Here is a 14,703-nt window from a genome sequence, read left to right as displayed (position 1 = left end):
AAGACTACGACCACAATTAAACTCACTAAACCATTGATACACATTGATCTTCGATGGAACTTCCTTCCCAAAAGTCGGAAAAAGTCGATCTATGCATAATTTTTGAATTTATCAACGCCGAAAATCGTAAAAAATCATCACACAAAAAATTTCACAAGTAAAACCACGTTGAAGATGAAACAGGCAATTTTTAAAATGGCGCTACAATGCAAAACTAATTGATAGACATATGAAACAAACTGTATTCTACTTCCAAAGAGTGCAATTTTTATATGTTGTATATATATTTGTAATATTGTTCCAGTAAGTGGCCCATTCCGGATACATAAGTAGCAGTCGTAGTAACCCACCGAAATCACTCCACTTATCTAACATAATCTATATAATATAATAAATCTAATGGCATGCAATGGTGGTAGATAAATAAAAAAATAAATGTTGATCGCATCACATTTATTGATTGATTTCTATTGTAGTAACATTAGGATAAATTATCCTTATTAAATAAAATTTGCTACCGCCGCCTCGCCGCGTTTTTAGCAACTAACCCTTAAATGCAGTATCAAAATGATACTAGTCACTTCGAACAAAGCACAAGCTTGTGCTTATACTACGAGTTTTAGCAACATTTTCAATGTGTATTTAAGGACACACGGCAAAGCAACTAATAAATACGCTTAGCCTACAACCAGAATGCCATCATCAACGAACTGATGCGGCGGGACCTCGAGGTTCAAAGGCGCGGGGCCTTTGCGGATGCGTCCAGAAGCGTCGTAATGGGAACCGTGACAGGGGCAGTAGTAGCCACCGAAGTCACCGGCGTTGGCGACGGGCACGCAGCCGAGATGCGTGCACACGCCGATGACGACCAGCCAGCCGGGGTCCTGCGTGCGCTGGTCGTCGTGCTGCGGGTCGCGGAGGGTTTCCACGGGCACCGCCTTTTCGGTGGCGATCTCATCTGCTGTCCTGGAAGGGGATGGATGAATGAGTTAATTGGTAGCACCTTTTCTTTGGAGACGTCAAGAAACTATTGCGCATATTACATACAAAATTGTGTCGATATAGATCTGGTACCAAAACTCGGTAATTACAAAAAATAAACAAGAATCAACCTTGTCTTGCTACTACTATGGTTCACGATAGCTCTGAACTTGTGGTACTAATTAGTGATTTATTTTTAGTCGTCACCTGACGATATAATATAACTATACGATGGTATATCGAGGCTTCTGATGAGAAGATAACCTTAACTCCTCGTATCTTATACACGGATCGTGCGTGGGAATCGAAATCTATTGTTTTAAATATCAAGGTCACTTTATAAGTGATCAACTTGGACGGGAGGCATACGAGGGGTTATAAAGAGCAAATAAAATTGTATGAGATCTTGTACTATATTCCTTTGGGATACGGTTGTACGGTCGTAATAGAGCTCAAGGTTTTAAGCCCTATTACGACTCCCCTTAAAGCTAATATGGTCTTGTCATATTCCCTATGAAAAGGCTAAAAAAACGGCCAAGGTTCCATACCATTACGCAAAAAAACGGCAAAAAAATCACGTTTGTTGTATGGGAGCCCCACTTAAATATTTATTTTATTCTGTTTTTAGTATTTGTTGTTATAGCGGCAACAGAAATACATCATCTGTGATAATTTCAACAGTCTAGCTATCACGGTTCATAAGATATAGCCTGGTGACAGACAGCGGAGTCTTAGTAATAGGATCCCGATTTACCCTTTGGGTACAGAACCCTAAAAATGAAGCGGTTGAGAAAAAGTCAACTTCGATAATTTGTTAAAGAATCAAGGTAAAACAGCAACATCAGATATTTAACAAAGAGTAATTTAAAAGAATAGATTTAGGTGATTTAGGTCCTTTGACCTAACCCCTTTGACTCGTGTGATCCTTTTATGAAACCATTGGTTTCATAAACCCACACTTGTATTTTAATGCCTTTCATGCAGCCACCAAAACTACTATTAGCTTGCGCTCAAAAATCAGCTCCCTATTTCTCAAAAATCGATGATCAATTTTTCCCGGCGATCCAAAGTAATCCCAGTTTATGGTAGTCAAAGATGATGGGAACTAAAAAAAAACTGGACAAGTACGAGTCGGACTCACCCACCTAGGACCAAACAAACGTACGGAGTTTTAGTATTTGCTGTTATAGCGGCAACAGAAATACATCATCTGTGATAATTTCAACTCTCTAGCTATCACGGTTCATGAGATACTGCCTGGTGACAGACAGACGGACACAGAAGTCTTAGTAATAGAGTCCCGTGTTTACCCTTTGGGTACGGAACCCTAGAAATTACCTGTGGCGAATGAACAGCGGCTTGCCCCTCCACTTGAAGGTGACAGATTTGCCTTCAGGAATCTCGGAGAGCTTGATCTCGATCTTGGCCAGGGCCAGGACGTCAGCGGCGGCAGCCATGGAGGACACGAACTGCGTCACGACGGACTTGGCGGCGTAGGCGCCGGCCATGCTGCCCGCTGTAATGGGAAAAACTGTTCGTAAGATGTGGATGATTATATTGATGATTACGTTTGTCAAACAAACGGTGGCGTAACTTTACCGACTGAGGCCTGAGGAAAGCAACTGAGGCAAATTCATTTAAGAGGTGGAGAGGATAGTGGAGGACCACTACTCCATACCAACATATTCCCCATTTTTCGCCCTGGATTAATATTATAAAAAATATTTTTACACAATTTATTGTATATTAATCACAACTATGCCCCTTACAACTTTTTTCAATTTCGGGGCGTAGCTTATTTTCACTTGTCCTCGCCTTTTTTAAACATCAAACCAAATAAAACTCGTCAAACCGAGGTATTTTAATGGCATTTCAAAAATATACAAATTACATTTAGAAGCTTCTCTCAAAGTACTACTAAACAATAGTACACATGTTTACCAGCGATCAGAAATGCAGATGCATATTTACCTATAAGGGGCCCACTGACTATCAGTCCGCCGGACGATATCGGCATGTCAATTGTACGAAACTGTCAAATTTTTGTTTTGGACTGATAGACAGTGGGCCCCTTTAGTTTCAGCATTGATGTTGGGTTGTATGGAGGCAGACTCAATTTAAATTTATAAATAAATTGCCTTGGATTTACGCAACATACACCACTATAACTTAAATATATATTAAAGTTTAAAAATAATCTAGCTCAATCAGAATCAATATTAGCGGATGAAGCAACAGGCTGAAAGCGTCTGCCACCTTAAAATACTTTTACAAATAAGGGACATCTCTTTTTGTTGAGCTATTAGAGAATACTTTTGACGTATTTCATATTTGCTTAACTTTTCCAGATAAGTAATTAACTTGTGATCCTTGTTTATTACTTAAATAAAATTCACTTGATTTGGTTGTTGAATTTGGTACAATATAAGTTTGTTACACATGTACAATACAAGAGGCTATAAAGAATGTAATGTTGCTATTATAGGATATGTAAGTACCTTTTCATTACAGCTCAAGGACAATTTGTCATATTACATTTAGTGTGCTTGTTTAGATCTTTGAACTGTACATTGTTATGAAACAGTAATAAGTTGTATACTAACCTCCAGCCATAAGGTATGTGAATGATTGACGTCCATCAGCAGTCTCCTTGGCCTGAGACGTAGGATCCTGAGTTTCCTTGCGACGGTAAGCGGAAAAATCGGGGTACGCAATATCCGTGTGCGCAAATCGTACTTGAGTTGGCACTGAAATTGACAAGTGTTATGTAATATAATTTTTCTTTAGTCATCTGCGCAAAATGAGCAAAAACACAAACTCATAAAACATTAGGCTTACCTTTCGCGCTAGCCTTGACCTTCAGGCCCTGGATAGGCAGGGATCCATGTAAAGATTGCACAGTCGAGGCTTTGGGTAAAGGTTGTGACACTATCTTTTCGTTGGACACTGGAACGGCGACCAGTGGTCTCAGACCGTTTGAAACCACTTGGGAAGTGGATTTGAAATACGGAGCCAAGTGCCCGGCCCTCACAACGGAAGTCATTTTGATACGCCTTCCTAAAACGTAATAATATCGTTTTTACAAGAAAGCGCAAGTGCGCGAGGAAAGATCTAATAAAACGTCAATTTCGTGTTGCCAGATTGAATTTTTTTTCCTGTCTTCAGAAGCGTTCAGGATAAATTCCTACCCAGTTTCTCACTTATAGTACTTTTCTTACTTCTTACACACGATCAAACCGAATAGCATCGTACCATTTTCGGTAGATGGGAAGAAAGTTTTGTGTACATCAAATAATATAATATATAATACTCACACGATCAAAGCGAATAGCATCGTACCATTTTCGGTAGATGGGAAGAAGGTTTTGTGTACATCAAATTATACTACTCTTTGATCAAATAATATAATATATAATACTCTCCTAGGCACAGTATTGTTAATTTAAGTATGCTTATTAATTTTATTTCAATCTATTTTTTTACTGACTACAACTACTGACTGTCAAGAATCTTATATACAAACTGGATATTGCGTGCCGAACATTCCTTTGAAGCCAGAAAAAATTACCTTGAATTACGTCACGCCGATCTTGCATCTCCTCTCTTTTCTCGCTCTGTTTAGGGTGTCGGATTTCGGCCTCCAATGACTCCTACAATGCTTTACTATGCAATACATAGCGCATAACTCAAGTAAATCGACGAAAAACTATTATTTCACGGAAAAACCCTCTAAATTGGTGAAATGTGAATGACTTCTGACAATTCTGACGTGATTCTGACATATCGGCCATATTTATTTATTATTAGTGTTGCCATAGTACGCAGGAGGTGCATACCGGTGAAATGAGAATTTTGATTGGGTTCTTTTTTTTTGTATAATACAAAGAAAACTAAGTAAATTTGATTGCAGAAAGTTTTATAAGAAAAATATAAATTTCTATGGAAATTAGCTTAAAGTAAATTAATTAGTCGATGCCGGATAATTCGTATTTTTATAAAAAATAAGTTTTTTTTTATAAATAACCTAGCAATACATCACAGTGTCGAAAAGAGATAGATCGTAGGAGCAAAGGTGAATGAACCTGGCTTCAACTCATAGTTCGGCACTCGGCACGCAACACCCAGTTTGTATATATAAGATTCTTGCTGACTGTGCAATGCAACTATTGAAGAAAAAAAACCTGTACGAATACTGGGTGCAAACTGTTGAATTTCATTATTATTTTCTTTTTAGTATTTCACGCAATTACTACAAAAACACATCCTATCGGATCATCATACTTCGTTACCTGCCAATGTTTTCTATGAAGCGGATAGCAGTAATAATAAAAACGTACAGAGGACCTCTTCCCACATGATTGATTACGGAACGTCATGTTTGATCGTGTATTACTACTACTTTTATGAGAGGTGTTGTTGCCAGCACCATTAAAAACGTGTAAGACATTTTTGTACACTTATGGAAAGATTGAACGCAGCCATATTAAACGACTAAACGTCACTTTGACAGCCGCTTCGGAGCCAAAAGGTAAGATTTTAAATTTTTGTTTAATAAATACAGGCTTACTTATTTAGTACTTTGCAAATTTAGTCACACCCATAAGATTTTAATACTGCGATTGATATTTTTCATTCAATCGCTATTTCTGAAGGCCCCGACATTACTTTGCCGGTTTTCTAGGTCACAAGTTTTAGCGTACACAATAAATTCAAGACTGACTGACTGAATCTTATGAATAAACTTAAAGTTTCCGTCCTGCTTTGTATAAAATAACACTTTTGTTCTTTGCGAAAGTGAAACGGTTATGATTTGCAGTCTATGCCTGTATGTGGGTATGTTTGTTTTACTTACTTAATTAATAAGAGTCACATGTCACATGAAACCCCCGGAAACCCGCCACCAATAAGCTGCTCCCATACCATCGAAGTTACGCTCTCATTTTAAAACGATTTGCTTATATTACGTGATTTACGTAACATATATCTAGGCACTGTTGAAGGAGGATCCACCATACATCATTAAATAAAGGTTCTAATACATAAAAACACGGGAAACAGGCATAGCTTAGTTAAATCACACTCCGACGACGTATTGGTGGGCGATGCTCATCTAATTGTTCGGGCCGCGCCCATCGAGTGTGACCATCGACACCGACCGCAGGGCTGATCTCGAGCAAACCACGTAATCGGTTATTGTTTTTGTTGCTAAAAATTGTTATACTAAAAAAATAAAGAGAAGTTTTGTATGTAATCTTATACGCGCTCTAGTAACGAAGATTAGATATATATATGTTATTTGAATGTTCATTTCAAATTTCATGTTATTCCAGAATATGTGGTTTTTAAGCAAAAGGTACCACATTGTCGCTTGCCATAAGGACACTGACAGGTTTTTCGTATAAAGATACAAGCAATTTTCGTCCTTATGGTAAGCGACAATGTGGTACCTTGTGATTGAAAATGCCACATATAGTTTTAAAATAAGACTGTAACTTGGATTGTATGGCAGCGGCTAGGTTTGTGTCATTTGTGTGACCTTAAATTACAATTTATTTTATGGCCCGGATAATGGAACTTAAATTAGCTGCTTTTTAGGGTTCCGTACCCAAAGGGTAAAAACGGGACCCTATTACTAAGACTCTGCTGTCCATCTGTCCGTCCGTCCGTCTGTCCGTCTGTCACCAGGCTGTATCTCATGAACCGTGATAGCTAGACAGTTGAAATTTTCACAGATGATGTATTTATGTTGCCGCTATAACAACAAATACTAAAAACAAAATAATATAAATATTTAAATGGGCTCCCATACTACAAACATGATTTTTTTGCTGTTTTTTTCCGTAATGGTACGGAACCCTTCGTGCGCGAGTCCGACTCGCACTTGGCCGATTTTTATTATATGCTTTCTTCCAAAAAGTAGAAAAAAACTATGAAAAAACTAGAGTTAGAAAGTGTTTACTTTTTATTGATTATGTAGTCTTGGGCAGGTAAAATTCTCTTTCAGCTTTTTCTGTTTTGTCTGACATATTGTTTTTACAATTACCTACAGCAATGTGCTTATTTTTTAGTTAGTTTTAGTGTCTTTTTACGTTTTTTTTTTATGTGCATACGTTTGTGTTTTAGATTTTAAGGTTTGACGTATATTTTGACCTTTGTAACTTGATTTGTACTACATAGTTGTAAGTTGACATTATAAATTCTATATCCAATAAATATTGATCATTTACATAATAAGTTAATTAGGAAATGTTACATAAATAAATACGATAATATTACCTACATAAACCCAATATTTATCTCTGCTTTCCCAATCGCCTTTTGCGTAAAGAGCACCTGTTTACAATGTCTTTTGCTACATTAAACATGAATTAAGTAGGTACTCTGTATAAATATTTTGGTTCCGTTACTGACATTATTCTTAGCTTCCTTATCTGACAATTTAGATAAACTTTTTCAACTTTGCCTACAATGCCAACTATTGCCTTACTTTGATAAACAATGATTCTCTGTCATATATCTGTGTATGTCGTATTCCTCACCCATGGAATTTATTGGAAACAGTTATTAGGAATTAGATATGTGCCATTTTCAACCAAAAGAGTACTTATTGTTGGTTGTCAATAAGGCGCTATTTCCATATAGCTTCAATTCGAAATCAACCTTATCGACAAGCGACAATGTGGTACCTTTTGGTTGAAATGGTCACATATAGTTAGCGGTTTGGTAGAGTGACTGTTTTTCAATGCTGAAGAAGTTTACCGTAGGTGATTCTTTGCCAGGTCCTGAGCCTGGAGCCATTTCAATTTCTTGCTATATTAAACTGTTTTTTACTATACCCAAAGGGTAAAAATGGGACCCTATTACTAAGACTCCGCTGTCTGTCTTTCCGTCTGTCACCACGCTGTATCTCATGAACCGTGATAGCTAGATAGTTGAAATTTTCACAGTTGATGTATTTCTGTTGCCGCTATAACTACAAATACTAAACACAGAATAAAATAAATATTTAAGTGGGGCTCCCATACAACAAACGTGATTTTTTTTGCCGTTTTTTTTTAGCGTAATGGTACGGAACCCTTCGTGCGCGAGTCCGACTCGCACTTGGCCGATTTTTTATTTGGCGTTATCAATTATCACTATCAAAAATAATTTTCTTATTTTTCTTTAAAACTGAAAGAAGTCTTAAAACTGTAATCATAAATTAGGAACTTAGAACAATACAGTTTGACAGATCATCCCCAATATAAAGATAATCTTCTATTGATATTGAATGCATCCTCCTTGCATTGACCAGTGTACATTGATACATGGTTCATATTATAATTATTCATATGGACCAATGAGGATATAATTAGATAGAGCGATACTGTCATAGTAAATTTTGTAACCGCTGTAAATTCACTGCCATCTATCGACATACTTTAAAACTAAAAATGAAGATTTATAAAAATACGATAAAATGTATTTAAATATGGATAAATGATTTTTTTATTTGCATTAATTATTTTTATATGATTTTGACCCATGTTCTTTCACTGGTATGCGTTAAAATTATAAATAAGAAACGAAATAGTCAACGCCCTCTATACGAGTGTAGGCCAAAACTAGTGGCGCCATCTGATCGAAAATCAAATTTTCGTGATTTTCGAGGCACGTTTTTTCCTTAGACTGTATCCATCTATTACGGAGTTATATCTATCTTTGTTCATATGGACACAATCAAAACAACGTTCTTGTCTTGCCTAACAGTTCTCGCGTTTAAAGATAGATGGCGCTATTATTAAGGTTTCTGCTATGGGTTTCTGGTACCTGTTATGCCTGTATCCTGTATGACCCCACCTGACCCACCTCCCTAGTATCAGAGAAGCTTGTAAAAAGTAAATTTTGAAAGTTGAAATATAATTGCCAATTGTAACACATCAGTTTTAATTAAATCAACAAGTTATCTAATTGGTTTCAAAAGATGACTTAACTTATTTCAACATTTATTTTTGTAATTTAAATATCTATTTTTGTATGCATACCTCCGCTTTTAAGTGATTAAGTAAATTGAGTTGTTATAAATACCTTGCTAATATATATTTTTTCATTTCAATGTTATAATGAATGTACCAAAATTTGATAGTACCATTTTAAGTTGGAATTTGGAATCTAGTCTTATTAAGACTAGCCTTGAATGAATCTTGTTCATTCATTAACATCTAGCAGCAATACCTACAGCCGTTCTTACGCAAAAAAGTCGTATCAAATTCAAAAAATCGCGACTCATAGACTCTTACATACCACACCTCTCGCATAGTTGTCATTCAGCCTGTGTTATAAACGGGTTTCCCGTGCGTTAAAAAAAAACATCTGATTTAAATAGCATAATGAATAGGTCATAAACACGAAAGTTATGGGTTATTCCCACTAGTTACCACCAAGTTGTTACCAGTGGTAACTACTAGGAATTTTTTAACCTTTCGTATGCGCTGTCAAAAAATTGCTATTTAAATAGCAATCTAGACAACTTCATGTATAAGTTGAACATATATGGAGCAGATCTTCTACTAAGCATACCAAAGGTTAACCACCTTTTACCACTGGTAACTACTTACTGGTAAAAGGTGGGATTTTTTCCCAGTAGTTACCACCGAAATGTTGTTAGTTAAATACAAATAAAAACGGTAGAAATAGTGAAAGTATTAATATAAAGTGACTTAATAAATAATTATAAGTCAATTAGTGTTTCAGTAAACTGCCTTAAAAGTGTCAAAAGTATTATAACTGTTTTACCGGTGCAAGTGCAAAAATTAAAATAGTTAAGGAGAAATTAACGTTTGAATTAAATTTATCTAATTAATTGTAAATTGAATTAATTGTGAAGTTATCTATGAAGTTGGACCTTTTGTCGAGGGCGCTTACGCCGCACTGCGTAGCGCAACGTTGTATTTATATAGGAGCATCGTTGATAATGGCGTAAGCGCCATCGGCAATAAGGTCCCTTTCAATAATAAAAGTTCAAAAATAGTCTCTTTCTGACTGATTCGTTTGTTCGTTCGTATAATTGTTACGTTATACAATTTATTAATAGTTATACACTATTCCCAGCAGTTACCACTGGTAAGAACTTGGTGGTAACTAGTGGGAATAACCCAAAGTTATGGGCTATGCAAAAAAATTTACTAGTGCTGGTATTTGATTGTGAAATTTGGAAAGCGAAATAAATTATATATTCAATACAGGCCTAGTCCTAGGCACACTTGTTAGAAACAAGTTTTTGCATACCTAATAGTATAATAGGATGTATAGTTTTATTACTTTTCTACGGAACATACCGGCGGTAGGTATTATAAACTCATAGATACCTACTCTCTTCTTCCTCGCGTTATCCCGGCATTTCGCCGCGGCTTATGGGAGCCTGGGGTCCGCTTGACAACTAATCACAAGAATTGACGTAAGCACTAGTTTTTACGAAAGCGACTGCCATCTGACCTTCCAACCCGGAAAGGAAACTAGGCCTTATTGGGATTAGTCCGGTTTCCTCGCGATGTTTTCCTTCACCGAAAAGCAACTGGTAAATATCAAATGATATTTCGTACCTACATAAGTTCCCACCAACTCCAGATTGAAAGTCGCACGCTCTTACCGCTAGGCCACCAGCGCTTATATAACTCAAAGATACTGTTTACGTTTTAACGCAAAACACAGTAGACAAATACTCTTCTCTTACTGCTGGGCATAGGCCTCCTCTAGTCATAGGGTTTGGGCTACTGATGTGATGTGCCCAAACCCTAAAATTGCGAAATTTCCATTTTTAATAATTTCAAAAATTACTGTAATTTTTGTATAGGGATTGAATTTTTCCGTTTCCACAATTAAAAGTTCCTCCATGTCCTGTGAAATTTCCAATACCTTCCAATTTTTTTTCAATTTCACATTTGTAGGCTCAAGTCCCCACGCTAGGCAAAATCGGATTTTAGCCTTCACACACATCTTTGAATTTCTTTGCAGATGTGTAATGTTTTCACCTCAAACCTATCTGTGGGTTGTTACTCCTTATTAACGTCTGAAGCTGTTGTAGAGACTTCATTATCATTTAATCTGAAGCTTGACTCGTAATAATAATTTCTAATTTGAATATGAGATGTCAATTGCCGTAAAACAAACCTAACCTAACCTATCTATAGGATAACCTTACGAAAATCCCGAATAGGTGACGGTTTCCGAATTATGACTAATGATAATCTGACAATCATTACATTCATTACATTATGACCAGGCATCGTAAACTGCGAGCGAAATCCATTGAATTCATCATCATCATCCTGTCTAGGCCGGTTTCGGCCTCGGCGACTGGGTTTTTCTGGTTAGTGAGAGCGAATGTGCTAGATTAAACACACTGCCATCAGTGCGAAAACGAATACGGATGCCATCCGCTAACGTTTGTAAGGCATCTCTGACGACAACAGCAAAGTAAATTGCGAAAAGAGTTGGTGCCAAAACGCATCCTTGCTTGACGCCACAAGTGACACCAAAGTATTTAGATTTTTTTTTTTTACTAATTAACTGGTTGTCATGCGTCATTTCAATGGATTTCGTGATTATGACTTTCAATAATTATGTTAAACAAAGGAACCCCGCGATTTGTAGTTTGAATGGACAAGTAGGTACAGTCAAGGTATTATTATGCACACGGATAAAGTGCCATAAATATGTATACCCGACCTTATCCCCGCACATTAAGGTAGTGTGAACATATTTTTGGTAGGTACACTTAAGGATAAAGTGCGCAATGAACACATAAGGGGGAGTTTCAAAGTTGCACCAATTAAAGAAAAAATAACTGAGACTAGATTGAGATGGTTTGGGCATGTGTTGCGTAGACACGATGACCCTATTGTTAATTAATAAGTGCCTTTGCATGTCTACACAAGAGAGGCAAGGGCAGGCCACAGACTACGTGGCGGATGACCAACGTCCAGAAGGACATGAAGGAAAGTAGCCTGTCTGTCGACTATGCTAAACAAAAACAGCGGAATAGATGGCGCCTCAAAATCAAGAAAGCCGACCCCGCTTAACGGGATAAAGCGAGGACCAAGAAGAAGTACCTAATTTGTCCGTGTCCATACTTAATAGACTGTACTTCAGTAATTGATCCAAGGAAAACGTTACTACTAAACTAGCCTGTTGCGTAATTATTTACTCACCAATATAATAAAGTTCCAAGAAGGAAGTTACAGTAATTTATTGGTAGCATAGGTACCTACTCAACAGGCATTAGTTGAATATTTCCGTATTGACGGCCAAATAGCGAATGATTGCATTCTGACGCAAAACAAAACCGTGATGACCTTTGCTAGTGAATATTTATCAGTTTTAGGCAATTCTACTAATGCGTATTTGTTGCGCCGTTTGTAATTCTGCTAACTTGATTAAAATTTTAGTCTAATGTCTGTCATTTTGCCCAGAATCAACTTTTTAGTGTTACTCGTTGCCATAAAAAGAACTCTTAAAATCCTGATTTTATGGTAGTTATTGAAATTTAACAAAATTATTTGTTGTGGTAATATACCTACGCCATTTCAATAATAGGCCGTCTACTATGCATGTTAGTAGAACGTGATACAAAATTTCCTCTAATAAAAATAAACTATGTCCTATCATTACTCGGACAACGGGTTGCTTTCATTTGCAATTGATGTACTTAGAGTTGGACCAAGAAATGCAACGATTTATCATAGCACATGCAGTGCAAGTGTTATTTATACGTCATAATTTCATAGGAAATTGACGTTTAAACGTGACTGCGTGTGCTATCAAAATCGTTGCTGACTTATCTTGGTCTAACTCTAAATATCATGGGAGGATAATCTACCTTGACACAATGTAAGCGCAAATAGCTCAACTTAATCGGTCTACTTTTCTGAATCGCACTTTCGTATCGTAGTCTGTTTTGATGTTGTTGACGATCTGTTGACATTTTTTTAGCAGTGCAAGATCGTTAACAGCGTTGAGTCATCAGTTTAATACATTTTTATTAGGTGCATGGAAAAACACGTCGGCTTACTCGTAAAAAAATAGTCAATGGACAAAGGCAACGGAAACACGGCTGCATTCCTTAAAGTCTAGCCAGAACCCGCAGAGGTTAAAGATAAGATAAGATAAAGATAAAGATGTATTATTATTCATGTATTATTCAAGTAGGCATATTACAATGCAATTATGAACGTCAAATAAAGCTACACCAGCTCTAACCCTACACCTCTGCCTCGAGAAGATTCAAATCCCCCCTCAATTAGAGGAGCGTATCCCAAAATGGGACCGGCAACAAACTTGAATTCTTACAAAAGGAAAAGTAAATAAAATAAATGATAATATATATAGGTATTATATAAATCTGACTTATTTAGAAAATTAGAAATTTTGGATTTGCTTTTCTCTTATTGGCACCGAAAGTTGTTATATAATGCAAGTAACTTTTGTACTTATGTCCTATGCTCAAATGGACCTGCATTACACTGTGTTACTACTTTGATCTATATGGGCAATGCGGAAGCGCGCGTTAAGTATGTATTCCCATTTTTCCCTGCCCTTAGTGACCGACGCCATACATGAGGCGGGAATATTCCATTATAAGTCGGCAAGACCCCTTTGTCTTAGATATGTGGTGGGTGCTAAACAAAGTCCAGTCCTGTTGCTTCTGCGTCTGTATTCTATGACAAACACGGTTTTGTCTTTAAAGCAAAAGTGTAGCGTTTAGTGCAGGGCATCAGCTTCGCCTCACTCGTTACTTGGTTTGAAATAAAAAAAAAAACAATCCTATACTCAAGACTATGGCTCATTGCGACCCATTCCTATTCCGACGACGACCACTGCCTGATTTGTTATCTGCACTAATGCAGTGTTTATTGTTTTCCTTTCGTTGCGTATCGATGGCCATTCGTCACAAGATTCGCGAATGATCAATCTGAAGCCTTTTTATTTCAAGCGGGTCGCTAATGTCAAGGGGTTTTGTAAATACATCCTTGGCTTTTAACGGGTAACTTTTTTTTTCGCATTTTTTATATAATTTTTATTTGTAACTTAAATGTAGTAGAAACGTTAGATGCGAAGAAGACTGCTGGTCACTTTAGTATGGTTGTATTAAAATCATTGATGTATTACAACCGTAAAGTGACAATAAATAATTAACCATAGAGTTAGTGCCAATTGAGAAATTGAAGGTTTAAGCTGATATAGGTACATTAGGTACGTGTACAACAATATATTTAAAATTATATAAACTGTCGATTACCGCGAAATCTGCGAAAGATGTTCAGTTTTATGAATTTTGCTACGTTTTTACGAAAAATGCCTGAAATACAATAAAAATTATAATTATAATTTAATTCTGAATAGTAATTTAGGAAACTGTAATTTCAAATATAGTAACTAATTAACTATCTCGATTTTGACAGTTACAGAATTTGTACCGATTTCCTAGTTCTGACATTATATCCTTGATGGCGTTAAGATCATCACGACGATATCGGATGGATATATTTTCAATGAAACAGTCATTTGCATAAATTATTTTTTAAATGGCCATATTTCCACGTGGCCTCGTACCCAACGTGTTGGCTATAAAAAAATAGTCATGGCCACTGCAGCGCTTTGTCGGCGTGTGTCCGTGAATTTAAACACACACAAGTATATATAAACTAGCATCTAATAACAAAAAGGCGTATGCGCGTTGATATG

The 14,703-nt window shown here is 36.6% G+C and overlaps 1 protein-coding gene across 1 annotated transcript; it reads right to left on the bottom strand.

Moving 5' to 3' along the window:
- Positions 1 to 438: 438 nt before the first annotated feature.
- On the bottom strand, positions 439 to 4,114 carry LOC134740795 (cytochrome b-c1 complex subunit Rieske, mitochondrial). The gene is made up of 4 exons (XM_063673411.1): positions 3,820 to 4,114; positions 3,585 to 3,728; positions 2,320 to 2,497; positions 439 to 966 (listed from the first exon to the last, which is right to left on the bottom strand). Exons 1-4 carry the CDS (start codon positions 4,022 to 4,024, stop codon positions 678 to 680), a joined length of 816 nt encoding a protein of 271 aa, XP_063529481.1. The 5' UTR covers positions 4,025 to 4,114; the 3' UTR covers positions 439 to 677.
- Positions 4,115 to 14,703: the final 10,589 nt, after the last annotated feature.

This window comes from Cydia strobilella, chromosome 4 (genome assembly GCF_947568885.1).
Source record: "Cydia strobilella chromosome 4, ilCydStro3.1, whole genome shotgun sequence".
NCBI classification, from domain to species: Eukaryota; Metazoa; Arthropoda; class Insecta; order Lepidoptera; family Tortricidae; genus Cydia; species Cydia strobilella.
Note: the sequence above shows the minus strand (reverse complement) of the source record. Positions and strands in the feature narration are given on the sequence as shown.